The sequence below is a fragment of the Sciurus carolinensis genome, chromosome 11 (genome assembly GCF_902686445.1).
Source record: "Sciurus carolinensis chromosome 11, mSciCar1.2, whole genome shotgun sequence".
Classification (NCBI taxonomy): domain Eukaryota; kingdom Metazoa; phylum Chordata; class Mammalia; order Rodentia; family Sciuridae; genus Sciurus; species Sciurus carolinensis.
Window position 1 is genome coordinate 128,706,302 of NC_062223.1, and position 18,875 is coordinate 128,725,176.

The window sequence follows — 18,875 nt, forward strand, 5'->3', positions numbered from 1 at the left end:
TACCAGGGATGCTTAACAGGTCTCACAAGGTTGCTTAGCACCCGTTTTTCCTGCGGCTGGTTTTGAACTCACGATCCTCCTGCCTCAGTCTCCTGAGCAGCTGGGATTACAGGTGTGCACCACTGAACCCAGCTTGTCCTGCACTTTTGAATGAAACTGGGAAGCAGACTCTTCTAGATTATTTAACTTTTAACTTCAAAAACATGACTAATACTCTGAAAAAATCCATAAATGCCTCTATTTACTCTCTCCCAAAGAAAATTAAAACCTTTGTACAGAAGAAAATTTTTCTCCTAAACTCTTACTTTACTGTGACCAATTCACTAGTAGGCCAACAGTTCAATAAATGTAGAATAACTAACTAAAAGAATTATCTCAGTGCTTATTGAATAAAGGAAATAATCTTGCAAATGATGTATTTTTAAATCTCATTAAGAAAAAGTCATGGCAATTACCCTCAAAAAAGGAGTTCTAAGAGTCAAAAAACAGCAAACTTCAAAACAGTGCACACTTTTTTCCTGTTACACCATAGAGGAATTTACTCCTGGTCAAAACAGTGAGCAGCTGAAGCAGAGAAAAGAGGTCAAGTCTCCCATCATGATATGTGATCAACAGTTAATCAATATAGTGATCAATAAATGATATCGTTCTTTTATGAGAAGTACCTTCATTTAAGGTTGTATTCTGATTCTACCAAAATGATTCTACTGAACTGACTACTTCAACTGGGTGTATGTTGAAATGCCAATATGACTGGGGAAAGAATAAAACAACATCTATATTCCCACAATCTCTATTATTTACTCATAAGTGTCCAAAATCTTAGGAAAAAAATGCAAAAAGAAGATATGCAAGTTGCAACCTAAATTGTGCACTCCATGTATTACTGTACGAACACACACCTCTTATCTTAAAAGAATACTATCTTATTATCTTACAATAGTCATCTATAGCCCAATTTCACTTTAATATAAGTATCTTTCTAGAGATTATAATCCTCAAAGCAATGTGAGAAACACACTATAGTACAGAATTAAGTAATCAGTCACAATAATTCTAATTAACTCTATGTGAAGTAGAGGACAAATTCAGAGTTACCTGACAAGCAATCTGCACGAGGTAGACCAGCTCTTTAGATTCACAGCCATTTTTCATTATTTCATTCTGTTCTTCTGAAAGTGAAAGCTATGTCACAAAAGAAAGGGAAAGAAAGTCATGATGAATGAATAATAAACTAAGTATTCAATAATACCTGGATCCTCACATCAACTTAGCATAAGACATGCCTTACATTAGAACTCTACAGCTCAAGGCAGATAAATGAAGAACTCAGGATTTCAAAACAATGCACTTGTAGAAATTGTCTTTGCAGTTTTTTATCTAAATGGGTAGCACTGCATAACAGCAGTAAATAAAATACATTTGAGTAAATAAAACACATTAGCTCAAAAGCAGGACTTCACTTCCTCAATTCATTTAATGCACACACGAAAGGAAGGTATTAAACTGGGCAATGAGAAGAGGCAAGACTTAACAGTTTAAAAGACCCGAGACTCTGTTATGTGGACTGCGAACTGGCTGCCTGAAGAACAGGTTGAGCCTTCAGACGTTACTTAATTTTGGACTCAGCATGTGGGCTTGCATACTGGATTTTATTTTTATTTGGAAGAGTAGCCAACATATAGAAGCTACAGGTCCTCATGGAAAAAAAAACTGAGTTCTGTCTTCTACTGAAAAATATGGAATGGGTTTGCATTCTTACATGGGTAACAACTAGCTATAGCTAAGAAGTGATCATCACCTTTAAATGCGGCATACAGTCTCCAACATAGTCTGCTACAGAACTGATTACTCTTTATTTTGTGCCAGCATCTTGGCTAGGTCTTTAGTTATCATTCATCATGCAAACTGCTTTGTTATTTTTCATATATCCCTATTTGCTTTATTTATTTATGTTACATATCTGCCTTATCTTTGGATGTGAATTTGCAAATTTGTTCCAGAGAGGGACACCCCAAGTTCAAAAGTGCCTGTAACTGTTCACTATAATACTGACCTACCTATTCAGTCTCTTAACTGGAAAATGGGGATAACATAATAATGTCTATTCTCAAATTTATGAGCATTAAACACAATGATGCATAGAAAGTATTCACCAAGGTGACTAGTACTCAATAAGTACTTAATGAATGTAATATATCATTGTCATTAATACTAAAATAAAAAACAAGGTTGATAAAGACACCTTCTCTATTTACGAAAGCAGTATCACTGAAAGCTATTTTTAAAACTTCAGATATTAAGTAGAACTTCACAGAATAAGTCATTCTCATACTAAAATAAGCCATATTAACTACAAAACCATACTTTAAAAAAAATCAAAGAACTAAGGATGAAAACAAACCTATAAATAGCCTATGTTTCAGAAAGTAACAAGGTTTTTATGAGACAGAAGATATTCATGCATGGGCCTGAATTTCAGGCATAGATGCCATAAGATCAAGAATTTGCCTTAGCATAAGGAAAACCAGCAAAATCCTGAGTGACTCCATATAGACTAAAGTGACAAAATAAAATTACCAGAAGCACCTTAAAGCAGAATTCACACCTACCCATCAATAGATCCCACATGTATTCACCAGTTGCAGTACATCAAAGACTGAGGAAGAGCAAGAAAATGGAGAGAAAGGACCAAGTAATGTATGGGGAGCCTCCCCCAATTGTGAAGGCAGATGATCTCTATGGACTGGAAGCAAGACTATAAAACTAGAGGACAGAAGAACTAAGAGATCATCCTCTGAGGCCCTCATGATAATCAACAACTGAAAGGTTGGAGGAAGGCATAGAAAAGCTGAGAAAGCCCCCAGGGAGACATTCCAGACCTTCATAGTATAATGCAGCTACCCTCCAAGGTCCTCCTATAGCACAGAAAGTTAGGGAAATGACTGGAGAAGCAGCAACCAGGCTACAAAGGACACAGGGAGGACATGTGTCTCTTAGTCAGAAGACTGTGACTTCATGATAAAGCACAAAGATGTCTTCAGCATCTTCACCAGTCTTCAATTTTCCCTGTGAACACAATTTCCAGACCTTATCCTCAAAATATTTAAAGGCAGTGATGAACTCACTCAAACTAAAGCTGCCACAGAGAAAAGATCCAATTAGGTACCTCAATTTGAAGATCAGAGGAAGGGATAAGCCCTTTCCTAGAAATAAATATCACTGACTTTAGTCTCAACTAGTTTTCACATAAGAAATTTTGCATTAAAAAATTACAAAACACACACAGAAACAAGAAAATGTGACCCACAGTCATAAGAGAAAACAGTAAAATATAGAAGACACAGAAATGGGCCAGATACAAAAACAGTAAGGAGAATGTAAATTAACTATGATAGATTCTAAAGTTTAGATGAAAAGGTACACAATATGCAAGAACACATGGGAAGGGGAAGATTCTGGAAAGACAGTAGAGTGGGAAGCATCAAAAATCTGTCTCCTCAGCTGCACCATTACCCTAGCAGAATCTGATAAAACTATTTTGGAACTCTGGAGACTTGTAACTTCCATGGGAAGGTTTGGATGGGAAACTGTGGTTCATTTTTGTCAAAATCAGCTCCTAACACACTAGCAGCTACCTATCGCCCACTTCTAGCCCAGTGGCAGCAGCTGCACACATATTTCTGGAGCAGCCTACACATATCTTACAGGAGCCAGCCTAGGCAAAAAAAAAAAAGACCTTCCTCCAAATAAAGGGACCAATGCTATGATTACTGACCACTGCTTCTGCTCACAGAGGTAGGAACAAGAGGTGTGTGGCCATCATTGTTGTGCCTCTCCTCTTTGTAGAAAGTCCATCACTCTGGCTGATGTGACTTCTGGGGAACTTAAAGGACCATCATAATTTCTCTTCCCCACCTCCCTTTACAGTTCTTTTTTTCCCCCTATGGGAAACAGACAGAAAAGACTATAATATTCAAAAGCAACTGCTTACATGGGGAATATTACAAAGTGACTGCATATACCTAGGCAAAGGTGCAGGATTAGGAAAGAACTACATATTACATTTATACCTTGGGTTGATCCTTGGCATAGAGTTAACCTGCACAATCAAATAAAAATAATAACAAAACAATAGCAAACCCTGGGGTGGGGGTATGCTTTCTAGATTACCATATTATTAGATTAAAATGTCCATTTTGAACAAAATTAATTAATTAATAAACCACAAGCCATATAAAAACATAAGAAAAGTAAGATTCATTAAAAGGAAGTAAATGAATCAATAGAAATTATCCCTGAAAAAAACTTGATGGCAGATATACTAGACCAACAACTGTCTTGATGCTCAAAAAACTAAAGGAAGATGTGGAAAAAGTCAAGAAAACATTGTATAAACAAAATAAAATTATTAATAAAGATATTTAAAAAAAAAACATAAAAAGAAGCCAAAAACAAATTTTGTACCTGAAAAGTACAAAAACCAAAATGAAAAATTCATGAGAAGGAAGAAGGTAGATTGAGCATACAGAAAATATAAACAGTGAACTTGAAAACAGGACAATTAAAATGATAAAATCTGAGGGACAGAAGAAAAAGAAAGAGCCTAATGGACCCATGGGACGCCATCAAGTGGACCAACATACATATGTGGGAGTCCCAAAAAAAGAACAGAGCGGGGAAAAAAAGGGGGCCATGGGATGTGAGCAAACAACAGCCCAAAACTCCCAGATTGGATGAAAGACATGAACATAAATATCCAACAAACACAATGAATCCCAAGTAAGATTAACTCGGAGATCCATCACAAGACACGTAATAATCAAACTTCCAAAGACAACAAGAAAATCTTGAAAGAACTAAAAGGAAAGCAAAGAGGGGTCTTCAATTAGATCATCCAGACTTCCCATCAGAAACTCTGGAGGCCAGAAGGTAGTGAGTCAATATATTCAAAGCACTAAACAAAAGAACTGTGAACCAAAAAAAATGGAAACCCAAGAGATATGCTACAACTTGGTCAACCTGAAGAATGCCGTGCTAATACTAAATGAGCCAGTCACAAAAAGTCAAATACTGAATGATTCCACATATATAAGGTACTTGAGTAGTAAAAAGAACATATGGGAATTCAACAGAGATTGAAACAGTTAAATTTAAAAGGAATTAAAATTATTTTATCAGATATTAAGAGCAAACTGAACACAGCGTATTTGAAAATAGATCAGAAGTATACAAACTCAAACACAAAAAGAAAAAACAAAAATAACAGGATAGTTAAGATTTCTTAGAATACCAAACAGATAATCATAGGTATAGCTGAAGTACCAAAAGGAAAGAAAAGATGAATGGGGCAGAAGTACTATTTGTGAGATATTCATGAAATCTATCAACCTCAAATTCAAGAAATTCAGTAAGTCCCAAATAAAACAAATAATTCAGTATTAAACATATCATAATCATACTTTTAAACAACAAAGACAAACAGAAAAATGTTTCAGTCTTCAAAGAAGAAACCATATTACTAAAAGGGAGAAACAATGACAGCTGAATTTTCACCAGACATAAGAAAGGAGATGACAAAGCGAAAAGATCTTTAAAGTGCTAAAAGAAAAGTTGTCAATATGTCCCATAAAATAACCTTCAGAAAATTAAGCAACATAAAGACATTCACAAACAACAAAACCCAAGAGAATTAGTCCTCAATAGACCATCCCAACAAGAAAAGCTAAAAGAAGTTTTTCAAGCTAAAGGGAAATGATACCGGATAAAATCCAGGACTGCAGGAAGGAATTAGCAGCACTAGAAATGGTAAATATCTAAGTAAATATAAAACATCCAACTTCTCAACAGTAACAGATGGAACATTTGGTTAAGAATATCTTCTGAGAAAAGAAATTTACCAAGAGTTTATTCATACCTAAACTACCATGCAAAAATAAGAACCAAAAAAAAGCATTTTCTGATGAACAAAAACAAAGAGAGTTTCCACCAACAAAACCTTGCTGAAAGAACTTGTAAAAGATGTACTTGAGAAGAAAAAGAATTCCAATAGAACAATTAAGATGTAATCTCTTGGTTCATCTCTTGGATGAACCAAGAGATTACACCAAAACATTACCTGAACACAATCTAAAGGACAATAAATAGTCTTTACAAAAGCAGTTTTAAAAATCACTAAACTACTAGATGACTGCAGCCTTCAACAATCAAAACCAGCAAATCCTGCAGAAGTGAGGGAATCTGATTTTTAGAATTACCATATTATAATATTAAAATGTCCTGTGTGCAAAACAAAAAGTCACAAAGCATACAAGGAAACAAGCTAACAAACAAAAAAACTCCACCACAGGCTATTCATGGGAAAAAAGAATTATTCAAAGGAAACTATTCCTGAGAAGTTCCATACTGGACTTAATAAGGTTTAAATGAAGTGTATTAAAAACACTCGAAAAGTGCAAGTAAATTATAAATTACAAAATAAAGAAAACCAGAAAAAAAATGTATAAGCAAATGAGAATACCAAAAAAGACACAGAAAGTATAAAAAGAAACTGAATAGAAATAAATTCTGGGGCTGAAAAGTACAATATCAAAAATGAAAATTTCACTAAAAGGCTCAACACCACACTTGGGTAAGAAAAAGAATCAGTCAACCTAAAGATAGGGAAACTAAAATTATACAATCTAAAGAACAGAAAGAAAATTCTTAAAAAGTAAACAGCACCTAAGAGACCTATGGAACACCATCAAGTGGACCAACATGCACCTTACAGAAACCCAAGAAAGAGGAAAAGAAAGAAATAATGTCTGAAATCATTCCAAATTTGATGAATCTACATATCCAAAATCTTTGATGCATTCCAAGTAGGATGAACCAAGAGATTACACCAAGACACATGATAAACTGTCAAAAGACAAAATCAAAGACCAGCTTTTGAGAGCAGCAAGATAGAAGCTGCTGCTCACAAACAAGGGATCCTCAATTAGATTAGAAGTTAGCCAGGCATGGTGGCACATGCCTGTAATCCCAGCGACTCAGGAGGTTATGCCAGGAAGATTGCAAGTTCAAACTCAGCCTCAGCAGCTGAACAAAGCCCTAAGCAACTTAATGAGACTCTGGTTCAAAATAAAAAATAAAAAGGGCTGGGGATGTTGCTCAGTGGTTAAGCACCCCTGGTTCAGTACTTGGTACTATTAAAAAAAAAAATAAAAACAAAAAAGTGAACTTCTCACCAAACACCCTGGAGGCGAGAAGGCAATGAGATAATATATTTTAAATTCTGAAAGAAAAACATTGTCAACTGAGAATTCTATATCTGTCAAAACTGTCCTTTAAAAATAAAGATGAAATTAAGGCATTCAGAAAAAACAAGTTAAGGGAACTTGATTAACACTAGACCTATCCTACAAGAAAAACTAAATTGAGTCCCCAAGGTTGGTGTAAAAGGACACTAAAGAATAAGCTGAATCCCTATGAAGATATAAAAATATCCAATTAAGGTAAATACATGGGCAAATATAAACACCAGTTTTATTAAAATTTTGGTATGAAACTACACTTCTTGTTTTTCTCCATGTGTTAGTCAGCTTTTCTTCAATGTGACCAAAATACTTGACACAAACAACTTAGAGAAGAAAAAGTTTATTTTGGGTTCACAGTTTCAGAGGTTCAGTCCATGGTTGGCCAACTCCATGGCTCTGGACTCAAGAAGAGGCAGAACACCAAGCCAAAAGATGTGGTAGAGGAAAGCCACTCAGCTCATGGCAGTAAGGGGAAAAAAAGAAAGCCCCAGGAGCCAGGGACAAAATATAATTGCCAAAGGCATCCCCACAGTGACTTCTTTCCTACAGTAACCCCAATGATGAAGTTACAGCCCAATGATCTAATCATTGCCTAAAAGTCCTACCTCTGAACCCTGCTACACTAGGGAACATGTTTTCAAAACACGAGTTTTTCCAAAGACATTAAAGGTCCAAACCACAACACACCATGATTTAAAAGACACATGCATAAAAATAATTATAAAATTTTTGTTACTGGGTACATAATGTATAAAGATATAATTTGTAACATCCATAACCAAAAGAATGAGACAGAACTGTGTAAGAGTGGATCTTTTGTATGGAATTGAAGTTGAGTTGATATGAATTCAAGAGACTGGTAAAACTTCAGGGTGTTATAGGTAGTTACTATGGTGACCACAAAGAACACGTAAAAAAGGTACATGGAAGCAAACAAGAAGAGAATCAAAACATGTCACTAAAAAATTCAAAGAAATATGAAAGGAAGTAATAATGGAGGAAATGAAACACAAAAACTGTAAGACATACAGAAAACAATAAAGAAAAGTAAGTCCTTCCTTTGGAGTAATTACTACAAATGTGAATGGATTAATTTCTATAATCATCAGCAAAGACTAGAGAAAGGATTAAAAATAAACATAGTTCAACCCGACACTGTGCACAAGAAAAGGAGAATACACAAAGTCATTTTGGGGGTTACTGGGGGTTGGACTCGGGGGCACTCGACCACTGAGCCACACAGCCCTTTTTTAAAAATTTTATTTAGAGGCAGGGTCTCACTGAGTTGCTTAGTGCCTTGCTTTTGCTAAGGTTGACTTTCAACTCTCCATCCTGCCTCAGCCTCTAGAGCCACTGGGATTACAGTTATGAGCCACCATGCCAGGCTGGAAGCTGTTTTTGCTATTGTGACCAAGATATAACAAGAACAATTTTAGAGGAGGAAAATTTATTTGGAACTCAAGATCTTAGAGGCCTCAGTCCATAAACAGCCAGTTCCATCCTTCAAGGCTTCAGGTGAGACAAAACATAATGGCAGAAAAGTATGATGGAGGAAAGTGTGGTGGCTCAGGACATGGCACTAGGAAACTGAGGGACTCCCCTCACCACATGCAAAATAATACCCCAAAAAGCATGACCCCCGGCACCCATCTTCTCCAGCCACATCCTTCCTGCTTACAATTAATTCCTATGAGGGGATTCGTTCTTTGATTAGACTAAGACTCTCATAACCTGTTCAATTCAGCTTTAAAGTTTTTTTTTTCTTTTTGCACTGTTTCAACATGAGTTTTTGGACAATTAATGTTGAATTCATAATAGAAGCAATGTAGGAAAATCGGAAGATTCTGAATTTTTTAAAATTAATTTATAGGTATCTTGAGTTGTGGCTCCCTCTTTGAATCTGCCCTTGAAAACTTAGTTAATTTTCAGGTGAACTTCTCTTCCAAATTCTTGGTCTTTAGGCTTTGTTTCAAATTTGAATGTCCTGAATATTGATTTCCATATACCTATCCTGCAGGTGCTTTACTACTCAGAATCCATAAATCTCAAGTGATTGACTCTGATACTCACAAAGTTGTTATTTTATCCTATAGTAAGAAGTTAAATGTCACCCCATAAAAGTCTTCCTCACTCAGCTCAGCTGCAAGAGTAGATAGCATGTTTCCATACCAGTGGTGATTCTTCCATAATCAGACAAGCTTTGCTTAAAGTGATGTGTATGTGTTCTGGGTCTCACCTTGAATCTGAATTATGACCCAACTTACCTAATGTTTCTGAGCTCAAGAAGGCTGTCATGTTTCATGGAGAAAATATGCATGTTAACTAAACTTAAGTTCAAGCATGAAATACAGTGCTGTTGGCCATGAATTCAATGACAATAAATCAACAATATATATTTTAATACAAGCACATGTGAGATAATTATTAATTGATGAAAATGTTCTGCCGCTTTTGATAGTAATCTACAGAGTCAGTGCAATCCCTTTCAAAACCTCATTGGCATTTTTTGAATAAATTAAAAACCCACTTTGAAATTCATATGGCTTCTCAAGGAATCCTGAATATCTGGAACAATTTTAAAAAAAGAACAAAGTTGAAGGATTCATACTTCCTGATTCCTTGAGAAGTCATATGAATTTCAAAATGGCATAAGCAGACATGCTTATCTTGTTCCTGATTAAGAGGAAATGATTTCCATTTTTAATCAATGAGTGGATGTTATCTATAGGTTTTTCATATATGGTTTTTATTTAATTGAGGAGTTTTTCTATTCCTCATTTATTCGATGTTTTTATCATGAAAAGATTGGATTCATCTGAGATGATCATGTAATTTTTTTCCCCTTCGTTCTGTTAATGTGGCATAGTACACTGATTGATTTCATGTGTTGAATCATTCCCTGTATCTCTCAGTTTGGAATAAGGAAAAGTTCTGAAGATGGCTAGTTTTGGTCCATGCACATCAATGTGAATGTACTTAGTGTCATTGAATGGTACATTTAAAGTGGATGACAGAGGGCTGGGGATGTGGCTAGGTAGTATAATGTTTGCCTACCATGCATGAGGCCCTGCATTTGATCCCTAGCACCACAGTGGAGGAAAAAAACTAGATGAAATGGTGAATCTAGTGGCATACTTCTGTAATTCCAACTTGAGAGTCTGAGACAGAATTCCAAATTTGAGGCCAGGCTCTGCAAGTTAGAGAAACTCAAAGCAAAACTAAAAAGCTCAGTAGTAGAGTGACTCTGGGTTCAGTCCCCAGCACCAACAACAACAAAAATGGGGAGAGAGGAGGGAGGGGTGGAAGGGAAGGAGAGAGGGAAGGAGGGAGGGGGAAACTCAGCACTGTCTGGTTCACCTTCCCCAAAATAGAAGTATCTCAGAAAAGTTAAATTTTAAATGCATAAAACAGAGTATGTGTCCATACAATAGAACATCATTCCATGATTAAAAAGCAATAAAGCACTAACACATGCTGTAACTTGGATGAACTCTGAAAATATGTTGCTCAGTGAAAAGAAGCCACACGGTAAGAGTTCATTTATAGGAAATTTCCATGTAAATTCATAGAGACTGAAAGTAGGTTAGTGGCTGCCTACGGCTTGAGGAAAAAAGAACAGGGGTCAGTGGAAGAATGGAATATGACTGCTAATGGTACAGTTTTCTTTCTGAAGTGATAGAAATACTCTAAAATTCAACTTTGGTGATGTATATAAAACACTGTTGAGTATAATAAAAACCAGCGAATGGTACACTTTAAAAAGATTAAAATGAGTTCTTAAAGGTAAACTATTATTCCTATTACTGGTAAAACCTAATTTTAAAATGCAATCAAATTAGCAATAAAAAACATAAGATACCTAAAAATAAACTAAATAGAAGGTATGCAGAATATCAAAGGAAATTACCAAACATCACTGAAAGATATGAAGGAAAATGTAACTAAATGCAGATGGATTTGAAAACTCAGTATGGTAAAAGCAGTAATTATCCCTCAACTATAAGTTAATTATAAATTAAATGCAATTCCTATAAAAATTTCAAAAGTTTTTTTCCCCCCAACAGATTTTCTGCATGGGAATCTAAAATTTATATAGACCAATATTTTTATTTGGCTAATACTTTGTATTTAGTCAAAAATAACCACAATCATTTTTCTGAAGTCAAAAGACTTACCCTATAAGATATTGAGACCTACTATGAACTTGAGGTTCAGTGCCTCTCTATATGCATGTGCTGTTCCTCCCATCAGAACTTAGGCCCCCACCTTTTCAATCCATGCTATGCTTGTGACTATCTGAGCCAATATCATAGAAGAAAACAACACTGTGAAGAAAGCAAGTTCTGGGATTTCCAAAATAAGTTCTTAAAAGGTTCAGCAGCTCCTGGGATTTGATGTTGTTGTTGTTGCAGCTCCTGGGATTTGTTGTTGTTGTTGTTGTTGTTGTTGTTGTTGTTTGTTTTTTGTACTAGGAATTAAACCCAGAGGCACTTTACCACTAAGTCACCTCTCAGTCCTTTTCATTTTTTATTTTGAGACAGGGTCTCATTAAGTTCTTAGGGCCTTTCACAAACTTACAATCTTCCTGCCTTACCCTCCCAAGTCACTGGGACTACAGGTAGGCACCACCATGCCATGCCTGGCTGGTTACTTAAGGCATTAAGCATCGACATAAAAGATCTACTTTGCCCTACCAGAGACAGAGCTCGTGGAAGGACTCTGAAGGATAAGATGACATGTGGGAAAAAAGCCATAGAGAGGAACAATAAAACACCAAATGCCCAACCCCAGCTACAAACCCAGGTGACTGTGATTGCAAAAGAGAACCCAAATGAGATTAATGGCAAACTGCCTATCTGAGTCAACCCAAGGGATCAAGAAATACCAGTGCTGACCCTATATATAAATCTGAATATTGATATGCTTTATGCAGTCCCTGAACCACATATGACAAGAGTATATATGATGAAAGACTAAGTTACAATTGTCTGTAGAAATTTATGACATGAACTCAACGACTGAAGTAACTGTAACTTCCTTCAACTTCATATCTCAGTCCTTTACTAGGAAGCAGGATTTTTACAATCATATTCTAAATTCCTTCCAAATTTATCTTTGGAGTTATGTTCCACATATTGACTTCACTTTTCTATCACCGTGGAAACCAACCATAACTAACATTTTGATCTTTAAAAAACACAACTCTGTTCAGCAAGTCTTCAAATGTGCTTAAAAGTCCTTTTTCTGCATGGAAAATGAAAATCAGTAGCATAGAGCTGAGTAAAAATACACCACCCCAACCACAGCAAAAACCATTCATCAAAGCCTAATCAACAGACTGCAAAGGGACAGAGGAAGCTTTGTTTTTGTTTTTTTTTTTCATTCATCTTTTATAGTTCTATAATGGTTGCAAATTCATTGTGTCATGCCTATTTCATTTCAGTGGATGTCTGGTACCTGGATGTCATTGTGTATTTTATGTTGACAGGGAGTCACCCATTTTGGGGGACCACCACTAAGGAAGTAGTGAAGGGGATCATGTTTGCAAAGAACAACATTCCTCAGCCTGTTACCACCCAAGCACAGAACCTCATCAGGAAAATACTGTCTGTGGACATCATAGAGAAGCTCATGGTAGAGGATATCATTACAGATTTGTGGCTGAGTCAGGGTGAGGATTATTTTACCCTGTCATTATAGTGAGCCACTCCAAACACTTAGACCCCACAATAATGACAATCCTATTTGACCTGGATTATGACCCATACCTGGGTGTCTCTGGTCAATAGTTTGATGTGGCAATGGCTACATACCTGATACTCCAACACCAGATAAGCCAGGGGACAGGCTGCGTGTTCCAGGTGAAGCCTGTGCATCCAAGGGTTGGGGCTCACCATGGATCCTTCCAGTTTCTCTACCCTCCCAAAGAGCAGTGCCAGTGAGCCTGCCCTTCACACCTTCCCCTTGCCCTGTGAGCATCAGCTGCCTGAGGAGTCCAGGCAGTCAGTGGCCTATAGATGTAGAGATATAACAAATAATTTCTGTTGCACAATATTATATGGTCCACCCACCATACCTTCACCTCCTAATATTCAGCACTAAAAGTACTAATTGAAAACTACCCAGTTTAAGATGTTTTACTGAGGAATAACTCTACAGTGAAGTCACATCTTGTGTGACTGATAAGCAAATTAGTTCTAATTTCACCATATAAGGTAAAAACCAATGGGGGGAAAATCACCATTTGAATTTATTAGGAAAAACAGATCCACATGCATCTTAATATACTTTGGGGGGAACAATTTATACTATACAATTTATGAAAAACAAATTTATTAAGAATTATCTGTCATCCCAGAAGCAGGGGCGAAGGGATAAAGAAGAGCAAGGCAGGAAGTGACCCAAGAAAACAGACTCATGTCTCTCACAGGTTGGGGCAGAGGAGACTCCTAATGTCCAAGTGAATCAATCCAGAGGTACTCCTGACTGGAACCCATGGGGAGAAGCCTAAACCAGTATGCAAACCTCACTCCTGCAGCTGTTTGAGTGCACATAACTGATGCCCACTAGGTGATGTCAGGATCCACAGAGAACAGGGTCCTCTGTCAGGCTGTCCATTGATTTCTCTGTCTCAGTTTTATATTACATTGAAGCTGAATCTAGCATGTTTCTGCCCTCCTTGCACTGGAAACACTTTTTTTGCTGACACATAGCATGCAACAACAGTTGTTAAATGCAGGGAGTGATCCTTCTAGTCTCGTCCTTCCAGCCTCTGCTGTTATCATGGGGTTGCCCTGTGGGGTACCACAGGAACAACTGCTACTGTCTGCTTCTGTGATCCAAGGGTTGAGCATATGGGACACAGGTTCATGCTGTGAGGCAATACTGGGAGTAGGGGTCTTTGCATGCAGGAAGCAGAGACTAATAGCAGGCAGGCTGGCCCTTCTGCCCTGATTCCTTAGTGGTGGTTCCCATAAATGGATGGCTCTCTGTTAACATAAAATACACAATGACACCCAGGCTCCAGATATCCACTGGGGGATCCTTATATTCTTTCTGTCACATTATTTTGCCCCAGAACCTGTTCAGCTTCTTACCAGGAGTAAACCAGATGCTTAGGCCAAAGTTGATGGGTTTGATGTTGCTTCTGGCATCTACCATGATGTTCTCTAGTTTCAGGTCTCAGTGCATGATGACCTTCTCATGGCAGTAGCACACAGCACATGTGATCTGCCTAAACAATCTCCAATTCCCCCCTCCTGCATGCCTCCAGGTGAGATGTGAAGTAGCTGTCCCCCACATGCATGCTCCATCATGACACAAACATTTTCAAGAGGTCAATAATCTGAAGCAGCTGGATCACATTTGGGTGATTTAGGGTCATCATTATCTCTGGTTTGGTGAGGACCAGAAAGTTCCCCTCTACCTTTGGCAGGACTTTTCACCATGCATTTCTGCCCCAGTGAGGAGATGGCAGGCTAGTTTCACCAGGCCAAACCCACCATGCCAAATGGCTCTCAGAACTTGATAATGGTCCACAAAGGCCATCTCATCACAGGAGTTGGAACCCTGCAACACTACAGTCATATGATTACTCTTGCTACACATCCTAAGCAGGAACACCAACTAAAAATACAAGCTTTAAAAAATAAATAAACAAAACAACAAACCAAAATCAAAAACCAAAACAAGATTAAAACAGTAAAAAATAATATCCAAAGACCACAACTACCAACTGCCAACCACCAAACACCCTACGGGAGTCTGACAAGTCCACGAAGAGCTTCCTGTACTTAGAAACAAAAACCCAGCTGCAGACACCCTAAATATCATCCAGTGTTTGAAATTCCCTCAGAATGGCCCCTTGTGAGGTCAAAACAAGAAATGGTCCAGCTACACCTGGATGTGATCCCCAGTGGTCATCTCCCTTTTGGGCCTCCAAGACCTTTTCCACTTTAAGAATAAAAAAGGACTCCTAAAGCTTTTTGCTTCAGTGGGTATGGAGACTGATGTTTATATATTTAGAAATTAAAATTTGTACAAAATTTCAAGGGACTTTTCAAGTCTGAAAATCTATAAAAACTTTTGGCTTTGAAAGCCTTTTCATATCTAAACATTCAAGGTATTCAATTCCCTTCTCCAATTCCAAATAATTGATGTTAAAAGGAGGACAGCACATCACACACACCGTGATACCATAACAAGATGCTCTGTTCCATAAGACACCGTAGAGCATGGTATTAACACTTTTGGGGTTGAAAGGGAGGAAGGGTTCATTATAATTTCCCCATTAGGTCCTCATCAGATTTCTCATTAAAAACCCTGGAATGAAAAACACAGTGGGTTGATATATTCAAAGTGATAAAGGACAAAATGTGGAAGCCAAGAATCCTGGTACCAGGAAAAGTATCATTCCAATAAAGGGAAGAAATGGAGGTGTTCCCAGATGACTAGGTCCCTTCAATCTGCTGTAACAAAGTATCTTAAACTAGGCAAATTATTAACAGAAGTTAACTTCTACCAGTTCTGTAGATTGGCAAGTTCAAGATGAAAGCACTTTGAGCTGTATCCTAACATATTGTGAGGGACAAAAGGATTGAATGCATTTCCTCAAGCACACTGTTTTTTGATTTTTTAATTACTGGCAACTGAACCAAGGGCATCAAACATTTTAGACAAGTGCTCTACCACTGAGGTACATCCCCTGCCTTTTTATTTTGAGATGGGGTCTCACCAAGTTGCTCAGGCTGGGCTTGAATGTGTGATCCTGAGTAGATAGGCTTACAGCCTGCTAAGGTTTGGATATGAGCATTTTAATAAACTCAATAGTTTTCCTTACAGAATTGAAACAGAATAGTGTTCCTCATCTGAGTACCAGATGAAGTGTCAGATCTCTGCTCATTTTTAAACACTAGAAACACCCTCAACTCCCTTTGGTGCTCACAGTATAAAAAATACATAGAAAATGAGATTAAATGACACTACAGCAGAATCACATCTATCATCTTATTGATGCTCACATCAGAGTATATACTTGCCAGGAAACAGCGCTTCATGAATATCTTCACAATTCTGCATCTCAGGGTTTCTCAGCAGTTACTGGCATATGGGTTAAAGGATGATTGAATAGCAACCTAAGAGAGTCTTCCACAGAGATATAAAGTCTTCAATCTCTCCCCCAAGCCATAGGAAAAGAGATCTTTATTTCTTTTCTCCAGAGACGATCTATACACATTTCAAAACAAACTGCCCTCTCATCATCTTGGGAAAGAAGAATGGGCAAAAGTGTCAGCTCTCCTAAATAAGGTCCAAAGTTTTTACAATTGCAGAATTCTCTCTTGTGGTACAAAATCCTACCATACATACAGATTATATGCGGTTCTCACTACATCACTCCATGGAGATCTGGGACCTAGGGAACTAACATGAGTTCCTCTGTGAGTAAATAAAAGGCCTGACCCATGACCAGTGTTTCTGTTGGGAGGAATAGGAAAGGGGGTTGCACCTGTCTATAATTGCAGCAAGCCAATTTGCTAGTTTATAAGTATGGAAACAACTCAGATCCTTCAGTTTCAGGCTTAATAACACTATCTTTCAAGGTTATTCAGTTAAATTTCTATAAGTGATCTGCATGTGTAATTGAGACTCCACTATAGGTGGAGTTCAACTACTTTTACACCCCTAACTCCTGATCTGGGGAATCTCAAATGAGACATAGTTAAAAATCCAGTATTTGGAGAATAGCAACACCGATAACTCACTACCCGAACTTTTTATTACAAATTCTTTCCTCAAATGACAATGACTTCCCAGCAAGAGAAGGAGGACCACTACAAAATGCAAAGAAAATTAGGGCTGAAAAGTTTTCCTTGGATTTTGTTCAGGGTGAAAATAGTGAAATATTAGCATAGTTTTTGTTTCAAATGACTGTACATAGTACTATCTAAGTTTTTTTAACTGAAAATGCCTATAAATAAAACTTGCTGCAATTACCTTCTCCTCTCCCATCCCCAGGTACTGGGGACTGAACCCAGGGGCTTTTTACAACGGAGCTACATCCCTATCACATTTTATTTTTTATTTTGGGAAGGGTCTTGCTTAATTGCCCAGGCTGGTCTTGAATGGTGATATTCCTGCCTCAACCTTCTGTGTAGCTGGGATTTTAGATATGAGCCACCACACCAAGCAAACTTCAAGTGTTTTAACAACTGGGGAGAAATACCCTTTTCATTTGTTAATTCATTTTTATTTATGATGGAAAGCTTCACTGAGAGAGAGCACCTGGTGAAGATCTCCACTGCTCAATTCTGACATTACCCTCAGGTTACTGGATCAAGGGTTTTCCACACTGAACAGATGATGATTTGACTTTACTAAAGTGCTACCTGAGAACTTCTTCCTTTCTCTAAATATTTTAAAATTTATTCAGAAATATGGTTTTTATTTTTTAATTATAACCACTTAATTCTCACAATACTCTGTAACATAACTGGAATAGATATAGTAATCCCTATATGACAAATGAGGAAACAGAGGATCAAAGATATGTTATAGAATTTAAACTTAAAATCACACACTGCAATATTATATATACCTTTAACTTTCAATTACATTAAAGATGCAGGATATTTCAAAACTATGATTTAGTCCTTCTTCTTAAAATAATAGTTCTGTCCATTTATTCTTGGTAGCACTACAAAAGCACACCTGGCTCTAGGATCGGATTGCCCTGATTCAAATACAGGCCCACCACACACCAGCTACCACCTAGAGGAAGCTCTTAAACACTTTTTACCTCAATTTCTTTACCTGAAACTGTTTTTGGGACAATGTATAAAAACAGTATTTACTATAATGCCTGGATCACAGAAAGTATTCAGAAAGTACTTTTAATTCTTTTTTAAATAATTCTGATTGCTGTCACTTAAAATGAAGGTCCAAGCTTCTAAAATGTCTTATTACTCCTCACTATTGTTATACTTAGGTCAAATTTCACTAGCTCTTTCCACATTTTCCCAGTATTGAGGCAAGAACATATCTACGAACAGAAAGCCCCAGCAGCATTTCTAAGCCCCTTCACCTAGCTTCCCTATAGAAAGCTCAAGACACAGTTATTAAATTAATACTTTTCCTTTGTCTTATTTCTATCAAAAGTAGAGTTCTTGCATTCTGGTTAATTTAACTTAATGCTTCATATGAAATTAGATAAAAAGAAAGACACTAACTGATAGCTTTAGATAACCAACCAGAGGATAAAGCAAATGTAAATCAAACATCTTCATTTTACCATCCTGCACACTAGATGGCAGTACAACACAAAACATAGCAGGAAGACATTAAGGCAATTAACTTTGTTGTTTTTTGCTTTTTTTGAGGTTTTAACTTCTCTAAACAAAATAAAATACATTTATACATGAAAATCCATAGGATTTGGCTAAAATACTATTTGGAGGAAACCACCCAAACTTAAATATACTTATTAAAAATCAGCTGAGGATATAGCTCAGTAGAAGAGTACACGTTTACCAGGGATGAGGTCCTGGGTCTAATACCCAACACACACACACACACACA

The 18,875-nt window shown here is 37.0% G+C and overlaps 1 protein-coding gene across 3 annotated transcripts in view; it reads right to left on the reverse strand.

The window, feature by feature from the left end:
• Positions 1-18,875, reverse strand: part of Arhgap32 (Rho GTPase activating protein 32) — a 274,334-nt gene that overhangs the window by 85,329 nt on the left and 170,130 nt on the right. For all 3 annotated transcript variants that reach the window (XM_047516852.1, XM_047516851.1, XM_047516850.1), the window contains one exon: positions 1,099-1,185. In XM_047516852.1, the coding sequence (XP_047372808.1) occupies positions 1,099-1,185 (87 nt within the window). The remainder of the gene's footprint in view (positions 1-1,098; positions 1,186-18,875) is intronic.